Source organism: Pempheris klunzingeri, chromosome 10 (genome assembly GCF_042242105.1).
Source record: "Pempheris klunzingeri isolate RE-2024b chromosome 10, fPemKlu1.hap1, whole genome shotgun sequence".
NCBI lineage: Eukaryota > Metazoa > Chordata > Actinopteri > Acropomatiformes > Pempheridae > Pempheris > Pempheris klunzingeri.
In genome coordinates, this window is record NC_092021.1 from 19039013 (window position 1) to 19065691 (window position 26679).

At 41.3% G+C, this 26679-nt stretch overlaps 1 protein-coding gene across 1 annotated transcript; it reads right to left on the minus strand.

Annotated features, from left to right (window-relative positions):
- Window positions 1-7: 7 nt before the first annotated feature.
- On the minus strand, window positions 8-24454 carry tbl1x (transducin beta like 1 X-linked). Its single transcript, XM_070837827.1, has 15 exons — window positions 24303-24454; window positions 8550-8655; window positions 7777-7922; window positions 7265-7484; window positions 5593-5725; window positions 5272-5413; window positions 5092-5155; window positions 4857-4954; window positions 4281-4341; window positions 4026-4147; window positions 3864-3938; window positions 3637-3764; window positions 2458-2623; window positions 2260-2361; window positions 8-2116 (listed from the first exon to the last, which is right to left on the minus strand). The coding sequence occupies exons 2-15, from the start codon at window positions 8605-8607 to the stop codon at window positions 2090-2092; spliced, it is 1542 nt and encodes a 513-aa protein (XP_070693928.1). The 5' UTR covers window positions 8608-8655; window positions 24303-24454; the 3' UTR covers window positions 8-2089.
- Between the last annotated feature and the right edge of the window lie 2225 nt (window positions 24455-26679).

Here is a 26679-nt window from a genome sequence, read left to right on the forward strand (position 1 = left end):
TACATGGTTTTTGATATCAAAATAGAGTGATTTATTTGAGACACTGAATGACTTCAACGTGTTGTCTTGAAAACAGGTGGCCGCACCCTGGGCCAGGGTGCGAGAGAGATAGTAGCTGTCACAGCACTTATTCCATACTGGGCTCCTTAGCATGCCAAGAACGGCCACCAACCCACAGCCCAATTCTCAGTCTGACACAGACAATAATGGCTCTCAAATTAAAAAGTCAGAAAACGATGAACCACCCATTAACATCCAATCGTGACATTGAAACAAAAAGGGGAGAAAAAAAAAAAAATAAGAGAAAAATAAAACATTGGCTTTTCGCTTCCAGCAAAATCTGAATATTTGCTGAACCCACCATTACAAAAAAAAGGTGCACTTCACATTGCTCTAGCAGAAGTTGACAGACAGGAAAAGGAACCAGAAAAAAAAAGGCAAATCGAAGTTGTCGCAAGTTAGTTTGAAGGTAACGTCTTTAACACGAGATCCCAGTAAGCAGAGGAGGCAGTTCGGTCCACAACACAGGCATTTCAAATGTGACCAAATGTGATCGGCTGGCAGCACTTGGTGGGACTTAAGACCAATCAAAGCCCCTCTCTCTCTCTCTCTCTCTTTTTTTTTTTTTTTTTTTAAACCAACAGCAGGACTTTTGCTTGACCTCCACCTTCTGGTCAAAATGTGCTCTGAATTTTCAGTAGATTATTCAGAGGAAAGTGCCAAAGAGAAACCAAGGTAATGCTGATTAAGCTGTAGTTGTTTTCCCGCTCTGGTCTGCGTGATGCTCTTGACATTAATTCTATGATGTCCTGTTCGACATCCGACGCAACGTAAAAGCAGAAACCAAGCAGGAGACTGTGATGACTCTCATATTGTTGACCAGATAATTCCCTGAATGCAGGTAATAAGACTCGCGTTTCTTCCACGGCTTTCAGGGACCGACATTGGAAAGCAAAACCGCTTAACACATCTGTGTCAATGCCATATGGAAAAAAGAAAAAAAAATAACTCGATGCATTGGATATGATTGGCCGAGTTGAAAAGTATTAAAAGAAGCTGAGACACGCATTTAAAGGGGTCTCGTCATGTATTATCAGCAAAGATGTGACAGCTCTAGTCATTAATGAGTCCCTACAGGATGGCAATAAAGTGTACTGTATATAAACATATATACACAGTATATAAGTCTGTGTATTAATCTAATTTACACATCTTTACATTCTTAAATTTACATCCAAAAAGGGAGAAAATTCTCTTTGTAAACCGCACTTTTCACATCTTGTCCACAAAATGACATTTTCTAATCTCGCGTGAATTGAGCAGGTCACTTTCGGAGGTTAGGACTGTTTCTTGGCAGGTTTTCCTTTTGTTGACCTGATGTTAAACGTGAACTAAGAACTACCTTGTAGCGGCACATTCTATTTTGACTTTCAAAAGTCCATCTGTGGAAAATAGACAAAAAAAAGCAAGAAGTACTCTTGAATCGAACTATTCTCCACTGAGAAGAAGTTAAGCACCCAGTAAACGGACAATACCAGTGCTTCAGTATTAACGTTACTCTTATCACGTCTCCAGTTAGTTCACTTGGACGTGAAGCAACATTTGCTCAGAGGAATTCTAAAACCACAACCTTTCTTTCGTAATTTGTTGCCTTTCACAGCCAAACACGTGTCTCATTAACACTTTTCTCTTAATATAAAACTCATCTTTGTGTTTCCACCCTTACAACCCGATAACAGCTGGACCAGTGGCCCGGAGGGAATCACAGCACTTCCTCATTAGAAACCTTTTAAAACGTGGATGCACCGAGGGGGTTGGATGCAGTCCAGTCTTGGGGATCTCTTGACCGGATTCCATTATGTGTCCAATAGGCGTCTCGTAAAACACACGTCAACAAACTGTAAGGTGCACTGAAGTCAGTTGGTGTTGGCTCCTCAGAAGCTGCTGCAGTAATCTGGTCTTACTCCTGTGAGGGCTTTGTTTCACTCCACCTTACAGATCCTCTTGAGCAACGAGAGTGTGTTTGCTGATGTCAGAAGAAGGCAATTTGCTGCACATTCCAGGATTCATCATCACAGTCTCGAATCGGCTATTTTCGGAGATCAAGAACACATACCTGGAAGGCAAAGAATTAAGTAGAATTAATAATACATTTCAAGCAAGAGCAAGCATGTCTTTTTTATGTCCGCTAGCTTTCCTGCCATTTTCATTTGCATGCACCAAACCAAAAAAGTAAATGAAGAAATAACCACAGCTTACCGAGCCATCTGACGCGCTGGCACCGACTTTGTCCCCAGTGCTGTTCCAACACACCTCAAAGATACCGCCAGTGCCCCTGTAGCTGTGCACCAAGGCTCCAGTCTGAAACAACAGCGCAAACAAATGTCCAAATCCACCGATTTAGCAATCAAAATAAAGTGTCTCTGCGGTGTGGGACAGTGTGAATCGGACGCTCACCGTGGTGTTCCAAATGTGGACACACTTATCGAAGGAGCCGCTAGCCAGGTGCTTGCCGTCAGGGCTGAAGGCCACACTGTAGACGGGTTCCTGGTGCTTGGTCAGCGTGTGAATGCACACCCCTCGCTCGACATCCCACAGTCGTACTGTCGAGTCGAAAGAGGCGCTGTGGGTGCGGAGAAGACAGAGTGAACAGGTCAGGTATGAAAGTGTGAATATGATCCAAATTCTAAATGTATCTGTGACAATCTATTGAGAAAAAATGACTAAAAATATGAGTTTCTGTAGAGACAATGGCATATTTTATCATTTCCATGGATTTATTATGAGCGAATGAACCCCCAAAATCTCCTAAATAGAAACAAAGGGATCAATAACACATCTTTAGAAGCTACAGATTATTAGTTGTGTGTCTGTAGCATCAGAACATCTTGTCCAAAGCACTTTCACATTACAAACACGATAAACAACAATATAAGACATCTCAGAAACATCAACAATCACTGCTTCTTTAAAGAGAAAAGGTACAATAACAAGACCCACACTTCACAATGCGATAGAAAAAAAAAGTGTGAACTTTTTCTTAAGAACATCTGTGACACTGAAACTGAGACTGTTGGAAGCAAATGATGATAAAAGGGAGGCTGATTTCAATTAACACATCTTCTTCACCAAGATATAAATAGACGGTGGTAATCTCCTACGGGTGCCCTTGGCAACAAATGAAAGCGAACTCAGAAGGATATTATGGAGGGAGCGAAAACTGAAGTCAATTAAAAATGTATTACACACGTACTGTTCAATGGTGGCATTTACTTAAGATTAAGAAGCTTCTTCTAAGCGATGGCGATAATGGCAGACTTATTTCCAATGTGAATTACAGGCAGGTATGCTGGGTTGTCAGAGAGGGCTGTAAATTCCTGTGGTATTTGAACTAGAACATTTACACATGCATGCACATCTGGGTCAGGGTTTAGGGCTGCGGGCCACTGACAATAACTAGGACTGGGATTTTGCCTGGAACATGGTTTCTCCTGAATGCCAGGCTATGACAAGTGTCCCCTTCCCGCACATACACACACACAGTTTGTTCTGAGCACACAAATTTGGACTTTTCTTTCAAAATTGAACAACGTGGGTGGTTGAACCGCACAGTACTAAATGAGAGTTATTTCCCACCTGGCGAGCATGATGTTGGAGTTAGGGTTGCTCGTTCCGGGGCCTGTGGGGCTCCACTTGATAGTGTAGATCTCTTTACTATGAGCCTGGAGGTCGTGGACACAGGACTCCTGCTTCATACTCCAGATCTGTGTGTGAAAGAACCAGCAGCAGGAAAATATGACTGAATGCAAATCGCCACTCCAGGTTTGTTCTGTTGAAGCTCCAAGACTGAGGACTGGTCTTACTTTTAAGGTCATGTCATCCGAGCAGGAAGCCAGCAGCATTCCTGATGGATCCCACTTAATGGCATTAACTTCATTCTGCAAAATGCGAGAGTGGTTAGCTTGACTGTCAAGGGCGCAGGCAGGGTATCAGGTGAGCAGAGCGACATAGAACAAGCGGAGTACCGTGTGGCCCTGGAAGGTCTTGAGGGGCCGGTCGCTGCCGAGACGACATACGTGGATGCACATGTCTGTGCTGCAGGAGGCGAAGGTGGTATTGTTCTGCCAGTCGACATCCAGTGCTGGAGCTGTAGAATATTTAAATGTACAGGTCAATATTTATCAATGGTTGGGAGCCCACAATATAACCACAACTGAGCCTATTTATTATCTCCAATGATAAGCTTTTATTGTACCGGATACACAGTGAACTCGCTTTACCTGAGTGAAAAGGGAACTGCTGCTTGGCTTCTCCTGTGTGTGCATCCCAAATGATTGTCGTCTGGAAAATCAAATGAAGCATTTAATATCATGAATGCAACTGCAAGGTTGCAAATGTACAATAACCGACAGAGAGGGCTTGAAAAAAAAAAAAACATCCGCCATCCCACAAAATAGTTGGACACAGTAAAAAAAAAAAAAAGAAAAAATAACTGATGCAGCTAGTTTTATAGTCATTGTCCTCTGTGTGTGCTTTTGTGAGTTCACCTTCTTATCCTGCCTGTTCAACTTCTATTTTGTTTCACTTTAGTTTCAATTCAATTTGGTTACATCTTACAATGATGTGAAATATATAACAACATATGTTAAACATATCAAATCATTTCAGGGTTCTCTGTATCTTGAGTTCATACTGTGGGAAGATTTACAGTCTGCACTGCAGTTTATGGATATCAGAAAAATTATATTAGAAATTTACACACATCTGCTGATAATACAAAGGGACTACAAAGTAACAAAAAGAAAATTGGTGAGGAGAGTGAGGGAAAAATGGGGTTATTGAAAGACATGACATACCTTATCTACACCAGCACTGAGAATAGAGTTCCCCTTCTTGTTCCACTTGAGTGCAAATATGGGCCCTTTGTGCTGTCCCAAGGTGCTTGCCAGATTTCCTAATGGATAAGAGCCATATTCATTTCTATTAGAAAAGATCCTTCAAAAGTCACAGATGTTACATTATTCACAGTAACAAGGACATAAACCTAATGATCGGGGAAACACCACCATGCTGGAATGATAGAGGACATACCATCCTTTGTCCATATCCGGGCAAATCCATCATACGAGCCCGTTGCCAGGAGAGTCCCATCGCTCTGTAGGGTGGAATGATAACAGAACTGTTACTTAACCATCTTCAACTGCAAAGCCTGTTCGCCACATGGTCAAAATGGAAGGTGAAAGACGCGGATGGATGATCACGGGAACCTACATTCCAGTCTAGCGAGGTCACGTCTTTGTTGCTGGGGACGTCCTGGCCACCTTCTCGGATACAGTGGCGCAGCACCAGCTGGGTGGAGTTGGAGTTGTTATTCTCGTTCAGGTTCCAGATCCTGGCGGTGGAGTCCCCCGAGCTGAACAGAATACCAGCGCAGCAGGAGGGGGGGGTGAAAAGATTGTTGGAATGCAGGCTGTCAGCGACGGATTTTACGAAGCAATATATCTTACAAAATAAAAGCCAAAGCGTGGATACAATATAGCATGACTCATCCGGCTTGAATTAAGATCTGTTTCGGCGCAGGCAGAGACTCACCCCGAGGCCAGCAGATCGCTGACAGGGTTCCAGGCACAGATGAACACTTCAGACTCGTGGCCTCGAAGCACCGTGGCTTTGCTGGCTGGTATCTCCACGTCTACATCCATGTCCATGGCCTCACTGTGGTTATCTGAAGAGAGTGGGCGCAAACACAGATGGACAGACACACACACATAATTATATATTCAACACATACGTGCAAATATACCCACACTTGTCAGCAAGCTTACGAGTAGTATAAATAAACTGCGGACAACGCCATCTCTGATGAATATTAATTATTACCAAATGTTTAAGGAGGTGTAGGGTAGTCTTTAAAAAACAGCATCAATGATGTGCTTCAGCTGGTAATATGTCTGTGCTATTTTTGTTGTTTTGTACTGACACACTTGGAATGCACACAAATATCACAGTACAGGAACTAGCCTTAAAAAGGTCCCATATACTGCACATTTTAAGTTCCTACTTGGATATATAGGTCCTACTAGAACACATTTATGTGGTTTAATGCTCAAAAACATTATCAAACCCACTATTCTTCTCATTGTAGTCATGGCTGCTGCAGATTTGCAGTTTTCAGCCTCTGTCTGAACGCTTTGTTTTAGAAGAACAGAACAACCTGCTGCTTTGCTTTTGCCTTCAACATCTTCGTGTTATCAGTAGTTGGTGTTGGTGAGGAAAAAACAATGGCGGACAACGAGGCGGGGACAGTCGGCCTGCTGAAGGGCAGCAGGAGGTCACATGATCAACATAACTGCATGATTATGACATGATGTCATAAGAGCCAAATCTTAACAGCATGTTTTCACACCCATTTACTGAAAGATGGAGCAGGAGAAAAAGCTCTTTACTCAGAGTTTGTCGGTCTCTATGTTGAGAAGGCATTAACAAGTGCAATTTGCATAATATGGGACCTTTAAAAATATGTGAAAGCTTTCAATTCATTTCTACCCATGTGAAGGCCTCCATGTATCCTCTGACAGTGAAACCTGACTCTTGACTGACTCCTCCTGTTGCCATCCACACGCTCACATTAAATTCCAAGGGGATGTACCGACACAAACATCCACTACTCTTCCTCTTGTGTAGAGCCCCACCTGATCAACACCTCTCTGGTTTCACTCCCAGCTTAACAGTGATCTGCGAAAACCACACGGCCGCTGTTCGCTTCTCTGTTTTTACTAATTGTGACGTGACATTTGAGCCAGAAAAAACGATGATTTGGTAAGCACAACTGCTAGGCTGCTTCCTAATGACAGCGCAGAGCAAAAACACAGAGCAGGGAGAGTAACTCGTGCCAGGTCCTTTTTTTCCTCTCCCACATACATCTGCACTATATTATGAATCCATGTTTTGAAACATTGAGCATGCACTGTAGTCGGTGTAGTACATGCTTTAATTAATGAAACTTCGGTTAATAAAACTACAATTACTGAGAGTCAACCTTATAATTGAGCCATGGCCATGATTATCTGGCTTAAAAGTAAAGAAATAGAATATGATTATGATGAATATTATTTTGAACTTGAGGGTTCATTTAAGTCAAGGTTCATTCTTGACCATCTTGTTGGGACGCTTTCAGTCTTATCTTATAATTCAATCAAAATAAAGGGTCTAGAGACTAATACGGTAGACAGACCTTTTTTGTACTTTTAGAGATTCAACTTACTCATGATGTGAGTACCATTCTCCTCTCCGTTGATGGCGGCTTCTCCGTTCTTTGGTACGTTGGTCTGGTGTCCCGAGGTTGAAGCTGCCATGGTACAGGCCGCCTGCTGCTGGGCTAACTTGTCGCGGAAGGCCTGCTGCCGTGTCTGCACCACGTCCGGCATGACTGCGTCAATGAGCGACAGCGACTCAATCGGCCGACCGTCGAAGACTGTACCATCCTGTCAGGACAACAGCGGTTAATAACACATCATGAGGCAATGTGATTTTTAATTAGTGACTTGTTTAGAGTCATGTTTCCTGGTAATGATCAATTATAGAGGTGAAGAGTGTTTCTTAATTTGCATTCATCTGCAAACCCTCAGTGTTTCCTCCAGTAAATCTATAAATACTGAATGCTTTTAATATTTTTCGCACGTAACCTGGCGTGTTGTCATAGAGCTCAAAGTCTTTGTATCATTGAGCAATAGAAAACATCTGGGGGTGTTAGCAACAGCTGGTCTGTGCCTTTACCTCATTGATGCTGATTTCTGCCTCCACATACTGAAGCCCTTTCTGCAGGATGGAGATGAGGGCTGCAGGGGGCACTAGTGTTCCATTGATGTTAGACTGGCTGATGTGGCTCTCAATGCCAAAGGTGAATGCTGAGTGTGAGAAACCTGAAAACAAAACACCATTCACATTCATTAACGGGAGAGAGAGAGAGAGAAGCACAAGATGTGCACAAACACGACACAAATAATCACAGAAAAGTCTTGTCTGATCCAAACAAAGCGAACAGCATTCAAACCCAAAAACCGAATGGCCTAGCTAGTCGACATTTGAGAGTATAATACGACACGTCACCGACAACCTTTCAGTGCCACTAGTAGCTTGTATTCTGCTAGATGGCTTCAGACAGAGTATCAATAAATGGCAACAAAAATCAGCCCCTAGAATTTAAACCATTGATCCAAATCCTATCTGAAAGTGAACAGCAAAATGACATCTAAAAAGCAAGATAATATCCTTTGTATCGACAAGGTGTTCGTGTTACAGCGGGTGAATGGCCTGTTTATTACAATCCAGTTTAGGCTGAGGGGAAAAAAAAGAATCTTCATGCGAGCAGACATGCAAAGCTTGGCAATGCATAGCATACACAACTTGCAGCATGTTAGGTGATTTGTCTTTAGAAATTGATTATGCATGATAATTGTATTCTCTACACAGTGGTCAAATCAGATGTGCATAGTTAGCGAAACCATTCTTCTATTTTCAGTATCAGTGTGTCTATTAGTGAGACAAACCTGATTCTTGGAGGTATCTGTAGACCAAGAAGTTCACTTCGTCACTGGTAATACTCATCTTAGCCCAATGAAAGGGATGAGGTATGATGGAAGGCTGGGCTCACTCCTGAAAATATCAAAAATGGAAGATGAGATTACTATTTGCGGCTGTGGTCTTTCATATGACACATTCTTAAGCCATTCCAATCTTTATCACGTTCCAATGAAACCAGATACAAATTCTGCATGCCGCCCAGATCTGAGAGACAGTGACATGCCGATATATTCAAGTAGACACACATACACACACACACACACACACATACATATAGGACAGCCCTGACACCCAGCTTCCGTTAGTAACTCACTCTCACTCTCGCCTTGCATGATTCCATCCTTTGACAATGTCAATGGCTGGGTCACTTAACCTGTGAATCCATGTCTGGTACTGAGTGCAAGTATTTCCAGCCTCTCTCCTCTGGCCTAATGGGAGTGTCTATATCCATTTGGCTTTCACTGAGAACTCAATGGTGCTTCCCATTAGTGACCCAGCCAACCATCTCGATGGAAACAGCCCTGATACAGCAATAAGGATATTAAATGCCTGTCTACGACCCATCTAGTGAATTACAGAAGAGAGCAAGAGGCGAATTATTCATAGCAGCCGGCCTAATCTTCTCCTCTGAGTTATTTTCAACAAATAGTGTTGTTTATGTTGACATTTCAATTGAGAAAAAATGTCAAATTTGACGGGGGCTTAAGTAACAAAAAGGCAATTACATGAAGTCCATCATATTTTTGTCCTCAGGCTGATGAAAACTGCAAGAATACATACTGTAGAGTTCATAATTTCCCAAATGGCTCAGCCATATGCTTTATGAGAGCAAGGTAAATGGAGTTAGACCGACTATGTTTATACACCCACAATCTACACATACACAAATTACAGTACACACAAAAAGACAATGCTGGGAGCAACAAACTGCAGCCCATGAATGAGTCATGGCAAACTCGATAACTACATGCAACTATAACTGTTTCCTGCTCGCCCACTGGGAGATAAAGGGACAGAGATGTCAGGTATGAAGACTGCATGGCTGTCCAACTTTCATTCCAAACACTGTCCAGGCCCACTCAAGTTCCCCTTTGGTAGCATAGCAACAGGAGAGATCGAGCAAAACAGACAGAGAATGGTGTTGTCCCAATTACCAGTGGGCACAAAGCCAGAGGGGTTGAACATGTTACTCAACATGAATTATTCACTCTTTCACCTTGGTATATTCTTTCAGCTGAAGTCTGCCTTTATTGTACCACAGCAGACATGCTAAGGGATGGAATTATAACATTATCTGCAACTGGTGCAGCCACAAAACAAAGCTTTTTATATTTTCAAACACAAATAGAGGTGCTATTAAATGGTGCCCTGTGGACTTTTCTTGTAAACAAACAAAAGTTGCATTTACATTCACCAATTCTCACCAAAACTAATTGTGTGTTTTCTTGCAGTCAAACAAACATGTTGTACGGATTTGTATTGCTCATTAAAAAAAAAAAGGAAAAAAAAAAGAGTAACATCAATTTATTTTGCAACATTTAAAATCCTGTATAGTTTACATCAATGCTTACCAGCTGGCAGCCTTCTCCTTCTCTACCTTTGCTGCCGCAGGGCTACGTATGGGAGCACCCATGTGTGTGTAAACATGCATGCATGAGACAAACAAAACAGGAGCTCGTTCATTAATAAACAGCTCCAACACTACAAGTGGTTAAAAAAAAAAAATCCACAGGTAACCTTAAGTTACACCTGGAGTGAAAAAACAATCTTGCAACAACTGCAAAAAACAGAGCAGAATCTCACAGAAATATTAATAAACTTCAGCAAATACTGGTTTCATCTCATTATTTAATAGATTCTTAAAACCAATTGCATCCAAAAACAATTCACACTCACAGGCACATGCTTGATCCTCTGTTCTGCCAGAAAACACAACCGCACTAAGTCTTTCTACCTTATCCACCATGCTCCAATTTGTCCACTGCCACTGCGTTTCTCTTCATCTTACATATACGACTAGGAAGGGGTAGTCACATCACAGCATGGCAGCCGCCGCTTCCAAGGCCGCTACAGCATATACCAAACGAATGGAAACATAATTAACAGGCAGCCTGGAGGGGCTCAGGTCCCATCGGTGCGGAGCAGCAGCAATGATCAGATGGGTTCATGATGCCACCATCCATTCAACAACTCCCTGGGCATCCAAGCCTCCTTCAGCCAAACCAGACAAAATGCTAACCTCTGCAGTGGATCTAGGGTTTATCCACTGGGGTAGTAAGTGGAGGCAAAGTCTGCAGATATGATCCCTCTGAAAAAAGAAATGCATCACACAAAAGGAAAAAAAAAAAATACTCTCTCTTATATGGCTGCTACTGCAAAACACTGTTTACACAGCACAGATCTAACATGTAGAGGCAGTGAACAATACTGGCACTTTGATATAAAAACACACATCCTTAATTCTGGTTACTGTAATAATGTGATATTCCAGTTTAAAAAAAGAAAGGTACAGGAAACCTGATTTAGAATCATGTTATACTGAGAGGTGTTTCTAATATCTAGTCTACTCTCTGTAAAATGGGCTGGGATAAAGTGCTAGAAACACCTCCTGGTGTAATACAATTCAACAGCACCACGAGCTGCAGCCTCCAAAATGATTATACAGTTGAATCAACACCTCTCTGAAACTGTTTCAACAAAAACTTGACACTAAAACTTCGACGAAAGTAGGATTTATTGCAGAACGGCTTGATAATGACTGCATACCTGTATAAACTGGGATGTGAGTGTAGGAATACAAGTGATTTTCTGTACAAAGCTTAGAACCGAAGTCTTAAATTACTCAAACACGTACAAATAACACATCGTGTTTACCCCAACATTTCTAACAGAAGTGCAGACGCTGAGATGATATGGGCGGATGTTTTAGGAAGATGCAAAAAAAACGAAAAATCAACAAGACCTTGTAAATAATACAGTCAACCTCCAAGCCTCACACAACTATTCTACGTGGCTTGGGTTGCTATGGCAATATGAATCATGCCATACAGTGTAAAGGTTACAGAAAAATCCCATAGCCATTTACTGCATGTTTGAGTCAGATTAACAACCATCAAACACCACCTTCAACTCAACAAGAAACCAAATTAAAGTATCAGTACATCTGAGGAATGAGAGCAGATTATGCATTACATGCACCCAATCGATTCAATCCCACCAGCATATTGTTCTCACTGAGTATTTGAAGCAAAGAGGGATGTGATAATTTAACACTGTTAACACAGCTGTGGCGCTGGGCGAATGTATGGCGCTAAACAATGTAACGCTAAAATATGTGTCAGTTAATGTGGAAAAACTCACCCACAAAATTGCAACAGTGGAGCCACAGTGTGCCACACTCTGCACTACATCTTATTTACCAGCCCAGTTTGCTTTCTATCCAGTTCTGGCTAAAATTGGCCCTGCATACAAATAAATCTGTTTTGTTTGTTCTCTTTCCCCATCTTTTATGTCTGAGGTTTTATATTGAAAGCTCCTGCCAAATGAGCAGGTTTCTCCTGTGACGGTGCTTGCATTGTTATTAGCCGTCACTCTCAAATAGCGGATTAGACTAATGACATGACAATTACACATTAATAAACACCGAACATGATCCTCGGTGTGCCAAAACAGTGCTGCGACAGACCAAGTGTCCGAATCCACAACACAACAGCCTTTATGTACAAAACCAACGGGGTAATAATCAGTTATTGAAGCATTTCAACTGACTCAGCTATTAATTTCAGACTTGCACCTTCCTGTAGTTTAACAGTTGTGCAACAATTATTTAAAAGCATGTCATACCCAGTATTATAGGTCATGTATAATGTGTGCTGTGGTGTCACATAAACACCCTTTACAAACATGCACACAGATGACTGCAGAAAAAAAAAGCCAATTGATAGGACAGACAAATGGAAACCCTAATGTGTCAATAATGAGAACCCCTGCTGCTCAAAGTGTTAAACTACACCACCAGCTTGCCAGGCTTTCATCCATACGTGCATCATGTCCTGAGGCTCTAGTACAGATGCATTTAAAATTTAATCCAGTCTGTCTGCACAAGCTATGTATCAACTCGCACTTCACTCACACAATTGCCATCAAAAGCATATTTTTTAGGCTTCAAGTCATATTTTCTTCTAAATTACTTGTGTAACTACATGAATAGCATACTGGGCTGTGAGCACTGTCACTTCTGAGTGCACAGCAGTACTGTGGCTGAATCCTTATAGTGTAGAAACTGACAACGCTGCAGCTCTCGCAGACGTGCTGCTTTCGCTACACAAGTGATGGAGACATGGTGTACTACTAACTTAGGTTCAAACAGTTTGCCTATGCCTTAGAGCATGATCTTATCAAAAATATCAAACTTGATCTTTTAAAGTGTGACCGTGTTGAGTTCTGCTTTGGCATCGAGTTGTGAACATGCAAGAAAATATTACAGGACCCAATTGAATGGCACCTGACAAATACCAGGTCAGTCTGTGGTTCACCACAAACACTGTATTCATGTAGACGTTTGACTGATAAATGTGGCTATGAAATGGAGGACAGCTGTTGAGCTTTGAACTTGAAGTGTAAAGCAAAGGTTGTGTTGTGTTTTGTATTACATGCGACTGTACAACCCCATCACATAATGCGATTTTTGTTTTTATAATCAAACACTAATTTAAGCAATGCTGCTACACTTTCTGCTGGTGTTTGCATGTTCAAACGTCATCACAGAAGCACAACTAATGAAGACAGCTCATTAATTAAAACTGTTCAAGTGTGCTTGGATAAGAACTGAGATGATTATTCATTTAGAAAATATTTGATTTGTAGTCAAGCAGTATGTTTCAGAGGTGTGTGCACATTTCAAGGATTGCATGACAGCACTTTGATGCCAAAGACAAATTTGCATACGGTCTTATAGAGTGAAAAGCAAATACTCTGAGATTAGAAATTAAGATACATTAACATTTAGTTGACACCAATTCTAAGGATGAATACGGAGTTTTAGATTAGTGGAGAGCATGCTGGGAACACAAGTTAACAGTCACTGTAAACCAGTTTGACCAGAGACCCGCTCAACCCAAGGGCTTTTTCATCCTAGCAAATACATAATAACTGAGCCATTTGCAGAGTTAAACTGATCAAATCTGGTTAAAAATAGATCTCAAAAGAATCACCATTGATATCATATATGCAAATAAGAATTAAAAAAATTGATTGGAATAGCAAAAAGCAACCCCTTTTTGGTGGGCCAGTTTAAAGACCATTTTGCTACCCTGGTCAAAACAAACATGCCACTGACAGATCTAAATATCCGTTTGCTGTGTAAAAAGCATCCATCCATCCATCGCTGAAATCAAACAAATGCTTCTTGAACACGAACATCTGAATGCAAAAAATAGTGGAGCAGTGAGAAGTGCACAGCCAGCCATCTCCTGCACATGCAGGGTTTGAAGAGAGTGATGCTGAAAACTAGCACGCCAGGGACCCCATTTTCTCCTGAACGGTCACCTCCTGACAGATGTGCAAACAAGACCTGGAAACAGCAGCCATTTTCTCTTGAACTGCTCTGCTGAGTAAAACCCGCCTTTGAAGCTTCTGGTTGGGCTGCAGTCTTGATGGGGGAGGGGAGAGAGAGAGAGTGTGTGTGTGAGTGTGTGTGAGTGTGTGAGTGTGTGTGAGTGTGTGAGTGTGTGTGTGTGAGAGATAGTGGGGGAGGGGAATCAGAGAGGGGGATGGTGGAATGGGAGCAGGGTGATAAATAATGATCCTCACACAGGTAATCACAACAACCATTTGGGCATTATTCTTTGCCCCTCTCAATGAGTCACTTAGCGGCAGCCAATGTAGGTCGGCAATCGGTGGGGGATGGAAGCTTTGGGTCCTCAGGGGAAACACTTCTCCCACGCTTCCTATGGGTGGCAACACTTTTAATGTTTACCAGGGGCGGCCCACCATGTGCCATGAGACACAACAATCTGCAGGTTTTCATCCCGAACCAAAGACTCTACCCACTGGTAAATCCTCATTTAAGACGTGGGGATGAAGTCATATTTGAAATAACCTGCTGATCAGGTGGAATGAAAACCTGCAGACTGTTGCATGCAAGTGCACGCACATGGCTGGCCACCCTTGGAAGGAGTAGGCCTAACCTGCTGGTTCTTCTCAGCAATTAACAATGAACAAGGTCATCAGGGTAACACATTAGTGTGGCTATTTAGTGCAACTACAGCCACTGATACTGCAAACAGGCCCCAATGTTATGATCCTCACACACAATACAATAGGTAAAATCTCTGATATATGCTATGATACGTTTGCAGCAAAATGAGCATTTGGTGTTTATTTTTCTCTCTCAATAGAGAGTTACCCATTAGACCAGCGCTACTATCAAGTACGTTTTTTTTCCTTGGGGAATGAATGGGGGATGGTGACAGACAGTGAGGAGGATCACTGAGAAGATTCATCATAGTCCCTTTCTCACATTCACGGCAATCCCAAACTCATCTAGACATTACCCAGAGGAGCGCTGTACGTCGGAAATCAAATGTGTGAATCAGCTAGACCGGACATTAAACAGACTTTACCCTGCCAGCTCCCTAGAACAAAGTCTGTGTTATGTCCGATTGAGCCCATGTGTGAATACAGCAGGTCATTGTCCTGAGAATTCACAGCAAGCGGGTGGGTGTGTTGCCGACATTTCTATCGCCACTGGCATTTATACAAGAACGCTGCTCCAATCGGGAGCATCAAGACCAAAGATTCATCCTCATGCTGAACCTATTAGCATCAAATTGAGATAACAACGACTTGCCTATTGGTCTCACTTGGTATTCTCTGCGGAAAATAAAGGATACCAGCAGTTTAAAACGGTTAAAAGAAGAGAATTACTATTGAGTTCTTATTGTAGTGAAAAACACATAACACAAAAGGACCAAACATCCCTAACAATTATATCAATGAGTGCATGAGCAAAATTTAGAGGAAATGAGAATCTAAACAGCATAAAGTAAAAACTGCTTTTTTCTTCGTCTAATTATTACATACAGTAGTGTCTTCCTCTATCCTACATAAATCAGGAGTCACGACTTGCACTGGAATTAAATTAAAAATGTGTAAATTAGACGATTTACATAGCTGCCCCCTCACTACAGAACTATTATCTGTCGTGCGGTGCTGTAGAAACTTATAAACCACAAAACTAAAGGATGCATAATACCAGCTGGTCTTTCCGGATAGTATTGCTTCCCTGTAGCTGTATCAACATGCCCACACCAATGCAGATGCTTGCAATTTTTTTAACCTAATGGTATTTTTGGTCTAAACGGCAGGTAGTTTTACTGTCTCAACTTCAAAAGGTACTGTACAGATTTAGCATTACACTCCTACAACACTGTCATACCTATGACATTGTCTCTTTCTACCTTATCAAAACCTGGCACCTACGTTACCCACAATGCAATCCAAACATCGTCAGTTCGGTTCTAAAATTCAGATGTGTTATGCGAGCCTCCAGCCTCAAGCAGAGACGAGGCACAGGCTACAGAGGTCTGTTAAGTTCACTTGTTTTTAACTTCATGCCCCCAGATTTTTTCCCATTTTCAAACTTAAAGTCATCAGCCCCAACAAACGCCGAGTTCAGTGGCATCACTTGAGGTATTTTACGATACTTTGTGCAGTTGTTCTCCTAAAGACGTGAAAACTAAATTCAAGGGAGTTGCTCTTTGAACATTTGTTAATCATAGATTCGGCAGATGAGAAAACACATTGTTGGAATGGACATATCGGTCATTTTGGCAAAGAGAGAGAAAAATGTGCCCCATGCCCGTCATGTAGCTATGAGTCGTCAATATGGCAGCCTTACTTAAAAGATGTAGCACAGGGGAGGGAAAAAATCTGATTATTGAGCAGCTACATGTAAAGACTGTTTTTAAAGTACCCAGGTTGTTGCAGGGTATGTCAACACTTTTATTTTCTGCTTTAATCTGGTTTCTCCAAATAACCTGGTTTCATATGTGCATGTAAGCACGGAACAAAGAGCCAGTTGCTGTAGGGCATGCATGAGTATATGGCCGTGTGGAGGTGGGCGGCAAGTAAATACGTTGTGTGGGGGAGATTGTGGGACACAGAAAGCTCTTTTGATGCTCGGTGCAGCACACATACATACAGAATCAAATCTTCGTCTCTCCTAATGCTCTTACAGAGCAGGAAACCTCAGACAGACATTCTATGTGTCATTTGTTGCCTCTTACTTGGACAATGAATAAGAACCTCTCTTTCAATACTGGCCTTGCATTCATATCAATTGCATGTATACATTTGTATAAGAGTTTTTTTCTTTTCATCCCTTTTAACCCATCAAGGATACCGACGTTTGTAAAATGAGGCAGCTTTAAATCTATGTCAGTGCATACTTAATGTTTGTTTATGTTACAAGCTATGATTAAGAGCTACAAGTCGCCGTGTCTCTGAAATTGAGAATAAATAAATTAATATCTTATCAAAAACTATAAATTGAATAATCAAGAAAACAGTTGGCAGTCTTCTGGCTATCCTGACATATTGTAGATGCAACCATTACCTCCACCACTGACAGGAACTGAAACTATTGCATCTTTATGGGAACACACACACACACACAGTAGGCCCTCGCAAGTTTTTTTTTTTTTTTTTTACAAAAGTGTTATTTCACTGAGAGGAAAAGGAAAATGAAAGATTTTACAATTATAGCAATTTTATATGATCAAGCAAATTTATATTTCAACATTTGTTCAATTGGAAGAAAGACCTAAGTGTCTTTGAGAATGCAATAGTCCACAGAGACCTCAGCCAGGCAATTTGTTTTCCAGCAAGATGAGGATTGCACAAATAAGCTGTAAACACAGAGACACGCCAGTGTGGGCAATACAAGTGTTGCTATGGTGACCAGAATATCTTGCTTCTCTGTCAACAGCTGCTCATGCCACCAAAACACCCCCCACTCTCCTTGAGCTTTCCTTCCATCTGACATTAGGGTCAAACAAACAAGGCAGACAAGTGAGCTGCAATACTGATCTTTACTCTAAGCCGTCCCTTGACTGTTTCTTTACCTAGCATTTACAGAGCGCGACACCAATACTGCAAACCAAAGATTTCCCTTTGCAGTGTGCGTGTCCTCTTCACAGCATCTATTCTGCCAAGCAATAGACTGTACACATCCAGTTTCTTCTTGCAACTAAAAGGCAAGAACTCAAGAGTGTACACGCCAAGTGATAACACTGCAGGTACTGTAGGCTAGAGAGGTCAAAGATTTACCTAAACGTACTGCTGGCTCTTGCGCACATAATTATAGACATGATATGATATCACTGTATGATGATATCATTGGAAAGTGTAGGATCAAGTAGTCTAACTAGGAGAGCCATGGTTTGCCCAACTGCAACTGTATCATTGTTGGAAACCATGATGCACTTGTGCATTCTGGATCCACCAGAGTAGCTGCTAAAAGCTTCTCCGGCATGAGAGCAAAAAGGCGAGGAAGCGGGGAGCGTAGAGCAAAGAGGAGACCTCCGGGCCACAGCCGGTTGAGAGAAGTCCTCCACTGCTTGTGGACGAGTTTGAGGTTATGTGTTGGATAGTCAAAGCTCAATTTCTAACCAACCCGCCACAGCCAGTTATGCCAGCACATTTTCTGATATGACTATACATGCAACTTTGGAGGTCGACCTACTTTTACTGTGTTCTCTGTGTTGGTGCATAGAATTATGTTGTTAACATAACATTGTCCTCCATGGTTGTTAAAACAAGTGTGATAGTTGGTCAAATATTAGCCTTTCCTATGTGCACAGTTGTCTGATTTTGTTATTTTAGAAACTGTAGAAAATTTAGAGATCTCCATATCTTTTTACTTTAACTTTTAACTTTTTAAATTAAGTACACTCCCTTCTTTCTGCACCCATTAATGGCCTCACATTACACCTGTATTGAAATCTGTTTTTAAGACTTCCTGCAGCTATCTAATAAAAGGCACTGCCTACATTATTTAAATAAATCATTAATCAACAATTTATATGCAATTATCAGTACAAGTGTAGCTGGATTAGTTGCATGTATTACATTTACCAAAAAAAACGGTGTGTGCCCTTTGGTACAGGAACATGTTTACCACTGGGCCAGACTGTGGTATGACGTTGACAAGTTTCAAACTACAAGAAGGAGGAAATTACAAACTGCAGTAGCAAGCATGAAACTTTCACTGGCATTCTACAGATGGTTGTTTCGTTTCCGTAGCAGTGTGCTCGCAGCCGCAATTGACAGTTTTCCTGAAAGAGCATACTTATACCACTGGCCGCCCAGCCAAAGCTACGTACAGATAAACACAAAATCTATGGATACATAGAGAGATAGATAGACGGATGTACTTTATTGAAGCCAGACTGGAAAACTGTATTACATGGAGAACAGAACTTCAATAAAACTCATCTCTGCAATGTTTTCCATACGTTTTAAAAGACATTTTCTGACTTGCATGCAAGTGTGGAACTTAATTCATGTGCAGTTCAGAAATATGCAGTGATGCTTGAAGGTGTGGATAGAGGTTTGCCACCCTGGAGAACACATTACAAAAGCATAGAAAATATATCCAAGTGAGCCAAATACTGACAAATCAAGGTACGTCATTAGATGAATATGGCAATACTGTAAATCCAATACTGCCACATCAGAGGGCAAAAGTGTTTACAGCTGTTCCAAATAGCCACAACAATGGGTCTCAGACTCAATCGTTTAAATATGGAGACACACAAATGCACACATTTCACATCAGCCTGTCCCGGATGGTAAAGAAAATGGTTGTAGTCATAGTAATGTAAAGAATGGAAAATGGAATGGAGCCATAGGAGAAAACTTTAAATGCTGTTCTCTCTCTTACACGCACCAAATTTGAGGATTAGGGGCGCGACGATACAAATATCGCATATTGAGCCGATACTGACTCAAATAGATGATGGAGATGATAAAGGAGCAGATCTATTCAATTCAGTTCTATGTTTATATCTACGGGCGCATTTTATGTCATGTGTAAGCTGCTCACAGGTAGACTCACTCTGATCAGAAACACCTCAAAACTACTCTGTATTAGCTTTGTATTAGAAGAATTTACTTTGAACAAGTCTGTCTGAGGAAGGTCCTTTTCAGAACAGAAACCTCGCGTAGTGACTGTACTTCCGTGCTTACATGCAAGCTAGTCAAACTGGCTTTGTGTTGGCTAACACAAACATTACCTAGCATCATTTAGCTCCAGATGGGTAGACAGAAAGACAGTTGGGACTGGATGGTTGTAAATTACTGGTGCGGGCGTCAAAACTGTCACGGCTATACAAGTTCACCACACAGAAGTTCCCATAACCTCAACTGCCAACCATACGTCAGCCAGCAAACCAGCCAAGGTGTCCGTAAACAGAGACAGACAGGGTAGGAACAAGAAGAATAGTTCCTGACGCTACCATCTACAGCCAGCCATGATCTTTGACCGTCAGTCCTGCAAATAAGTCAGATAGGTGCATCCCTATTAAGGATTCCTTACATTTTGATTATGAGACTGTTGTGACTGGGACATATATACAGAGATAGAAATGTGCTGAATGTGCTTTTACGGTTGAAAATAAAACTTGCTCTCAATGTAACCGCAACCCTGTTTCTACCTTTCCTCAGACATGCCTGTGGCCTTTCTGTACTGAAATGTCTTGTTTCCTAGCAGCCAACATATGCACTCATTCAATATATCTGTGGTAAGCAAATACTGGCAATTATTACCTACATATTTTCCCTCTTAGGAGAACTATAATAACCAGCATTATTACAGATTCCATGTCTGAAAAGGGCTTACATCATCACATCACCAAACCTTATAATGAACTATTTAGAAGAAATGTTGCAAAAACTACCAAAACATTGTCTCAATATAAGCGTTTTTAAGAGAGATATCATGTATCATGAGAAGTATCATAGCAAGAAAGACACATCTGTCCCACAGAGCTGCCCATTCATTTTGAAAGATAGACCCAGACAGTGAAAAGACAAAATTTCCTTAAGTGAAACTGTCTCTCACTCAGGCATGTGTGTGCTAGCACAACTTCCTTCACAATCACCCACCTACAGTAATAGTGCTCCAAACGCCTTCCATCTGAAAATCTAGTTAAATTTTCTAAGCCTGCGTCAGAGGCACACTAGAGTGATTGCAACACAGATCATAATCCTTTTCTACAGAAAATGTTGACTATATTGAGAAATTAGATTAACTGTTTGCACTTACAGACTGACCTTAGGAAAAAACGCTTGTGTCTGTTGACAGGGACTAAAAAGTAAACATGCGCCATTGACAACAAATGCCAAGTATTTACAGAAAGAAATCCGGATCATTAACTATGATGGGTTCAGACAATAGAAACAGGAAGTGATCTGCCGCTAACATTTAACACACCCTTAAAGGCATGTTGCTTCCTCCCAACTGTTTTCATTTAAATACACACGAGGACAGCGTCAAGGCACAACAGACACTAGTTCACACAGCCATAAACAAATCCGAAATAAATCCAAATAAATATCTATAGCCTTCAACTAGCCAGTACTTGTATGGGTTTTATTTCAGAGTAACCACTAGTCTGCCAGTTGGCTGGTAGCCCGTGCACACTGTATGTCTCTTTTGCAGAGAGAGAATGGATCACCTCCCCCCATGGCCTATTATAAATAAATACTGCTACAGAAATATTTGGACAGCCTGATACAAAGCTTCACAGCACCACAAGGCTGACATGGGCTTTCTCAGGGACTTCCTTGCCCTACTTATGAGCTGAGGATACATTTCTGTTTTGAACGCACAGTCTAACACAGTGTACCTTGGATTCGCTGTCGACTCTTCTGTGAATCAGCTCACAGAGTCTATAGTAGTTACATCTCAGTGATTTATCAAAAATCTATTTGGAGCAAAATGAGGGCCGACTACAGGCCATCAGATTAATTATGACTCTTCACATATTGTGGGTCGTCCACTTTTCTTTCAGACCTGAGGCCGCATACAGCACTGAAACCAAAGACAATATGTCTCATCTAAAATCCTGTCACTGAGCAGGAGGTAGACGGACAATAACATGTAGGCCAGCAACATTATTCATTTATGCCCTCTGACGATTCAGTACAAAGATAGCCGTGTCCATCTACTGAAACACCAAATCAAATGAAAGACAGTAAAGTCCACGTGAAAAAATATGTTAGCTAAGAATGATTCAAAGTCTATGAAGCACTGAGAAAACTTACAGCTACCCACTCTATAAAAATGAGACCATCTTCTCTGTCAGTGAAAGGTAGTAGGGCTTTGGACAATGACAATAAAATATTTAGGTATCAATAAACGAAAAACGGAAAAGTCTGTACCACGCAATTAGGACATTTTAAAACTCCCATTGTTCTTTAAATAGGAGGCACTAAATCTGTTTTTGTAACCACTGCACTTAGGGTTGACCACAAGTCCTTGACTAAACTGACAAAACATACAGCAGGGCAAGAAAATGTGGCTGAAATTGATGTCACTATGTGACAATGTACCAAGTAAATGCTGCAGCTAAATATAAATGACAGTAGGTAAAATACATGCAAAATCACATCAACTTGTGTTCAATGTAACAGTGTCCAACGTATACGCATGAAATCCGGCAAAACTCTTCAAAGCGTGGAGAACGGACTTATTTTGTTCCCTTAAACCTATAGTTTGCTTCGAATCATTTGTGTGTAAAACAGATTTTGTAAAACAACATTGCCTTCGTGTCACTTTTTACCCAAAATTCTAACTACCGTTTGAACGTGGGAAAGAAATTACTCTGTAATGGTGTGTTCATATCCAAAACCCATAGTATGCATGACAAAATAATCTTGACCAATACATTCACTTACAAATTGTGCTAAAAAAAAGGGCTAAAATACTGGATGCTCTGATCTTCATCGTGTCCTGCGACCTCAAAACTTGACGCTCTCTCGATGTGAGCGCAAAATTGAGTAAACTACCAAGCCAATGGCGAACAACCAACCATGACAGCGAACCATCTGAGAAGAAAATGTGTGGAAGCATTTTGGATTCCACAGCATAGACACAAAACATTGGCTGGTAAAATGGGATCCTTAAAGTAACCGTGGTAATCTGTTGGGGCTGTGACATCAACAACGGAATAGAGAAGAACATAAATGAATGTAATATGTACGAGGCTATGTGGGTTGTGTTCATATTTAGGCTTCATCTTCTTCTTCCTTGACATCTTGAACATTTGACAGCTCTATTACATAATCATATTGTCACAATAAAATTTCAGAGAAAGACTAAAACCTTGAATTATCGCCCAGCTCATACAAACATATTCTTGCTTTTTTAAATCCATTTAACACAACAGTATCTCTGGTGTGGTCGCATAAGTGTGTTTGGTGTCATCCAGCTTGTGACCAATGGGTTAGTATTTGAAAAACTAAACACAGAAAGGTGGCAGTGGCAGCCAAAATGTCAACTCAAGTCCTGTCAGGATCACCAAACAGGTTCTCTCCCATGCAACTTCTTTGTTAAAATACCATCATGTGGTTTCAGTAGCCAGATATTGTGAACAAACAACATACAACAGCCACTAGGTCAACAGGAAAATTGGGGCATCACTTTGGCATTAATTATTTGGGCCATTGAAGTAGAATCAGGTTAAGACAGCATTCAAACAGCAGTGTGTTTTCGCAGTTATTTTCATCCCAGTCCGTCTAGTGTCTTGCTTTAATGGAGATAATGAACACTTTGATGCTCAGAGGATGGGCGAGACATCTTAACTGAACTGTGTCTGTACATGCTGTATCCCATTATTGTATGAACTGCAGAAAACAGCCAGGGCTGCTGACTGGAAAACAAGAATAATCCATAATAGGTCATTTCTTAATCTCCCCATAAAAGTAAACTGTTTTCAGTAAGTGTTATGTGTGGGATCACCATGTCCTCAAGCTTCATATTTAGAAGTGTTTCTTTAGAGATGCCTGTGTTGTGTTTTCAGTCTTAGTCAGGAAACAGCTTTACATTGTAGTTGTACAGTAACATGAAATGTCCCTTGTAGACTGGTGGCAATTTCTAGTATGCCTGAATGTCTCCCAGCCCCCACTCATGAGCTTCCCAAGTCTACATGGCAATATAAATATGCATCATTCATATTTCAACTTGAACAAAATGACTCAAACTGCACTGGTGCAACTTATTGTGGTGGAGGTTTTCTATTGTGCTATAATTAAAAGGCAATGTAGAAATCATAATAATTCATTCTAAAAAAAAAAAGAAAAAAAAAAAAAAGAGGGCAGCCATCAACCTCTAAAACTTAGTGTATTTAGTGAAGTAGTCCTCAGCATCAGAAAAGTAGGTTGTTGGGATAACTAGCGCCGAAAAGAGAGAAAATTACAAAAGACACAAGCAGGAAATTTCAACACGTGTGGAGTCAAGGGGTGACTAAGCTCTGTGCCGGCAGCCTCATAATCAACGCCATAATCACCAATTTCTCAAAGTCATTTTTATCCACATCGCGTACAAACACAAGCAGCAGCAGCAGCCTGGACGCGGTGCAGCCTAAAAAAAAAAAAAAAAAAGAAAGAAAGAAAGAAAAAGAAAATCCCACGCCACCCGACTTTTACAGGCTTACCTTTTTTATTGTGAGAGTGAACTCGTGGTTGTCCGCCGCCACCTCTTCCTCTTCCACAAGGAGAGCCTCCAACTTCAGCAAGCTAGCAGCGACTTTCCTCCCATTTCGCTCACCGTCATATCTCAAGTTCCGACCGCCGCCGTGTGACTCACTGTCGGCTAATTTGGCGTGCTAACAAAAGCGTATTAGCTCGGACACACACACACACAAACACAAACACAGAACTGGCGCTAAAGTTGGGATAAACCCGTGTGAGAGTGTGTGTGAGTGTGTGTGTTTGGGGCTGCGGGCTACTCTTGTGTTGGAGTTTTCCAGCGTTGAGCACTGAGAGCAGCGACGTGAAGAGACGGCAGCAGGGCGCTGATCGGCGGCGGCGGCAGAGAGACGTAGACACAGAGTGGGAGAGAGAGGGGTGGTGGTGGTGGTGGTGGTGGTGGGTGAAGGCTAGCTGACCTTAAACCTGAATACTGACAACACTGCGGGCTAATTAGCTAACTCACTAATAGTTCAATATCTTGTTTTTCACTTCCCTGAAACGCCACTTTGTAAACATCCACCAATTATCTCTATAGTACGTTACTTAAAGAGATAAACCTACGCTTGTCCTATTAACTGTATCAACGTAGCTACCATATAGCTACTGTATGTCAGCTATAGCTTAAATATGCAGCTAAAATGGTGGTGAATGTGGCTCAAATTTGACTCAAATACACACTTGGTGGCGCAGCTTGTACCGTCAAAGTCGCACACCCTCGCCAAAGCACCTAAATACTTATATATTTAGTTTTTAATACAATCCACAGTCTACCATGTTGCCTATCTGGCCTCCGAGCCTCCTCTCCCCTCCCCCACACTCCGCTGTTTTTCGCCTGCCCCGTCACACGCAGCGGTTGATTAATTCTCCTTTCGCCGTGCTCAGTCATTCAGATTTGGAAAGTAAATAACAAGTTGACATCATTACGGCTCTGCACTGGTGTGACACATTCCTCCGGCTACCGTACTCACCGCAATACGGGCGCACGGACATGTTCAGCATTCAAACATTTCTTTTATTGTCATTGCACTTTGCAGATATTTATCTATGTTTATATATGCATGCAGCGAAATTGCCTGTGCGCTGCCTGAAACGATACTTTAAAAAGACTTTAGACATATTTAAAGGAGAACCACGCATCACTTCACAATGTGCAATTCTTTTTTTTTTTAATATATTCCCCCTATGTGTATTATGTTGTTTCTATTTTTATACTTCGTCTGTCTGAGCTGCACATATTTTTTTATATCTTCTCCTTGTTTGCTGTGACATTGTAAATTTCTCCGCCCGTATCTAATCTTACCTTATCTATGTTCACATTTGCAACAGTCACACACAAACACACAACTCGCGTACTATTATCATCATATGCATATATAAAAAGTAGAATATGTTATAAAGTGTGTTTATGAATAATGATAGCAGTTGTTGCGCATAGACAGTGTGTATTGCAGGAGAGGCTGTGGCTCAGATAGAGTGGGTCGTCCATCAATTCATCAATCAGAAGGTATCTGGTTCGATCCCCGGCTCCTATGAGTGTCCTTGGGCAAGAGACTGAACCCCAACTTGCTCCTGAAGCATACTGTCCTGAAGCTTCAGTACGTGAATGTGTGTGAAAGAATGGTCTCCTCCAACGTAATGAATGATGTGTGAATGGGTGAATGAGGATGTAATGTAAAAGCGCTTTGAGTAGTCGACTAGAAAGGCGCTATGCAAAATACAGACCATTTACCATTTATTGCATAGATTAGAATAAATAAAAAGATATTGCACAGGTTGAAAGCTGGGATCTACAACGTGACTGATTCTAGTGCACTGTTCAGTGTGGTGATAGGTTGGGGGTAAAAACTATTCATCAGTTGTGCGGTCTGTGCTCTAATTGACCTGTATCACCTCCCTCGGAGGAGGGGTTCTTAGAGGAGGACATGTGCTCGGTGGAGGGAGGATACTTTCAGTGAAAGTATCCAGCATCATTACTTGAAACTGGAGCCTCTCTCCACTCCTGTTTATGTAGAGTGGCCGATGGTCATCCCGCCTCTCCTTGAAATCCACAATAAATTCAATAATCCTTCAATAATTCCTTGCTGTGAAGCCACAACAGCTCCAGCTTCCACTGCATGTACACTGTACTGTGTGCTTTTAGTTGCGTGGCCTTCAAGCTTTTGATGTTGCATCCAAGAAAAAAGATTTTTGTTGAACTTAAGACCATATTACCAATTTGGTAACCAATTCTGTTCTTTTTTTTTTATATCTTACTGACTACACTGAATACTCTTCTGTTAAAAATGTACATGTGTATTTTATGTGCTGATTTTGGTATCTTTAGACTTTTACTGAATTTCA

What these genes read in the sequence shown, in the direction of transcription:
- tbl1x (XM_070837827.1), bottom strand. Translation starts at nt 8,607, where the DNA reads ATGAGTATTACCAGTGACGAAGTGAACTTCTTGGTCTACAGATACCTC. An exon ending in TCAGTGCTGGTGTAGATAAG is followed by an intron (nt 4,342 to 4,856) that starts GTATGTCATGTC and finishes TTGATTTTCCAG; the next exon opens with ACGACAATCATTTGGGATGC. An exon ending in CCAGCGCGTCAGATGGCTCG is followed by an intron (nt 2,117 to 2,259) that starts GTAAGCTGTGGT and finishes TTTGCCTTCCAG; the next exon opens with GTATGTGTTCTTGATCTCCG.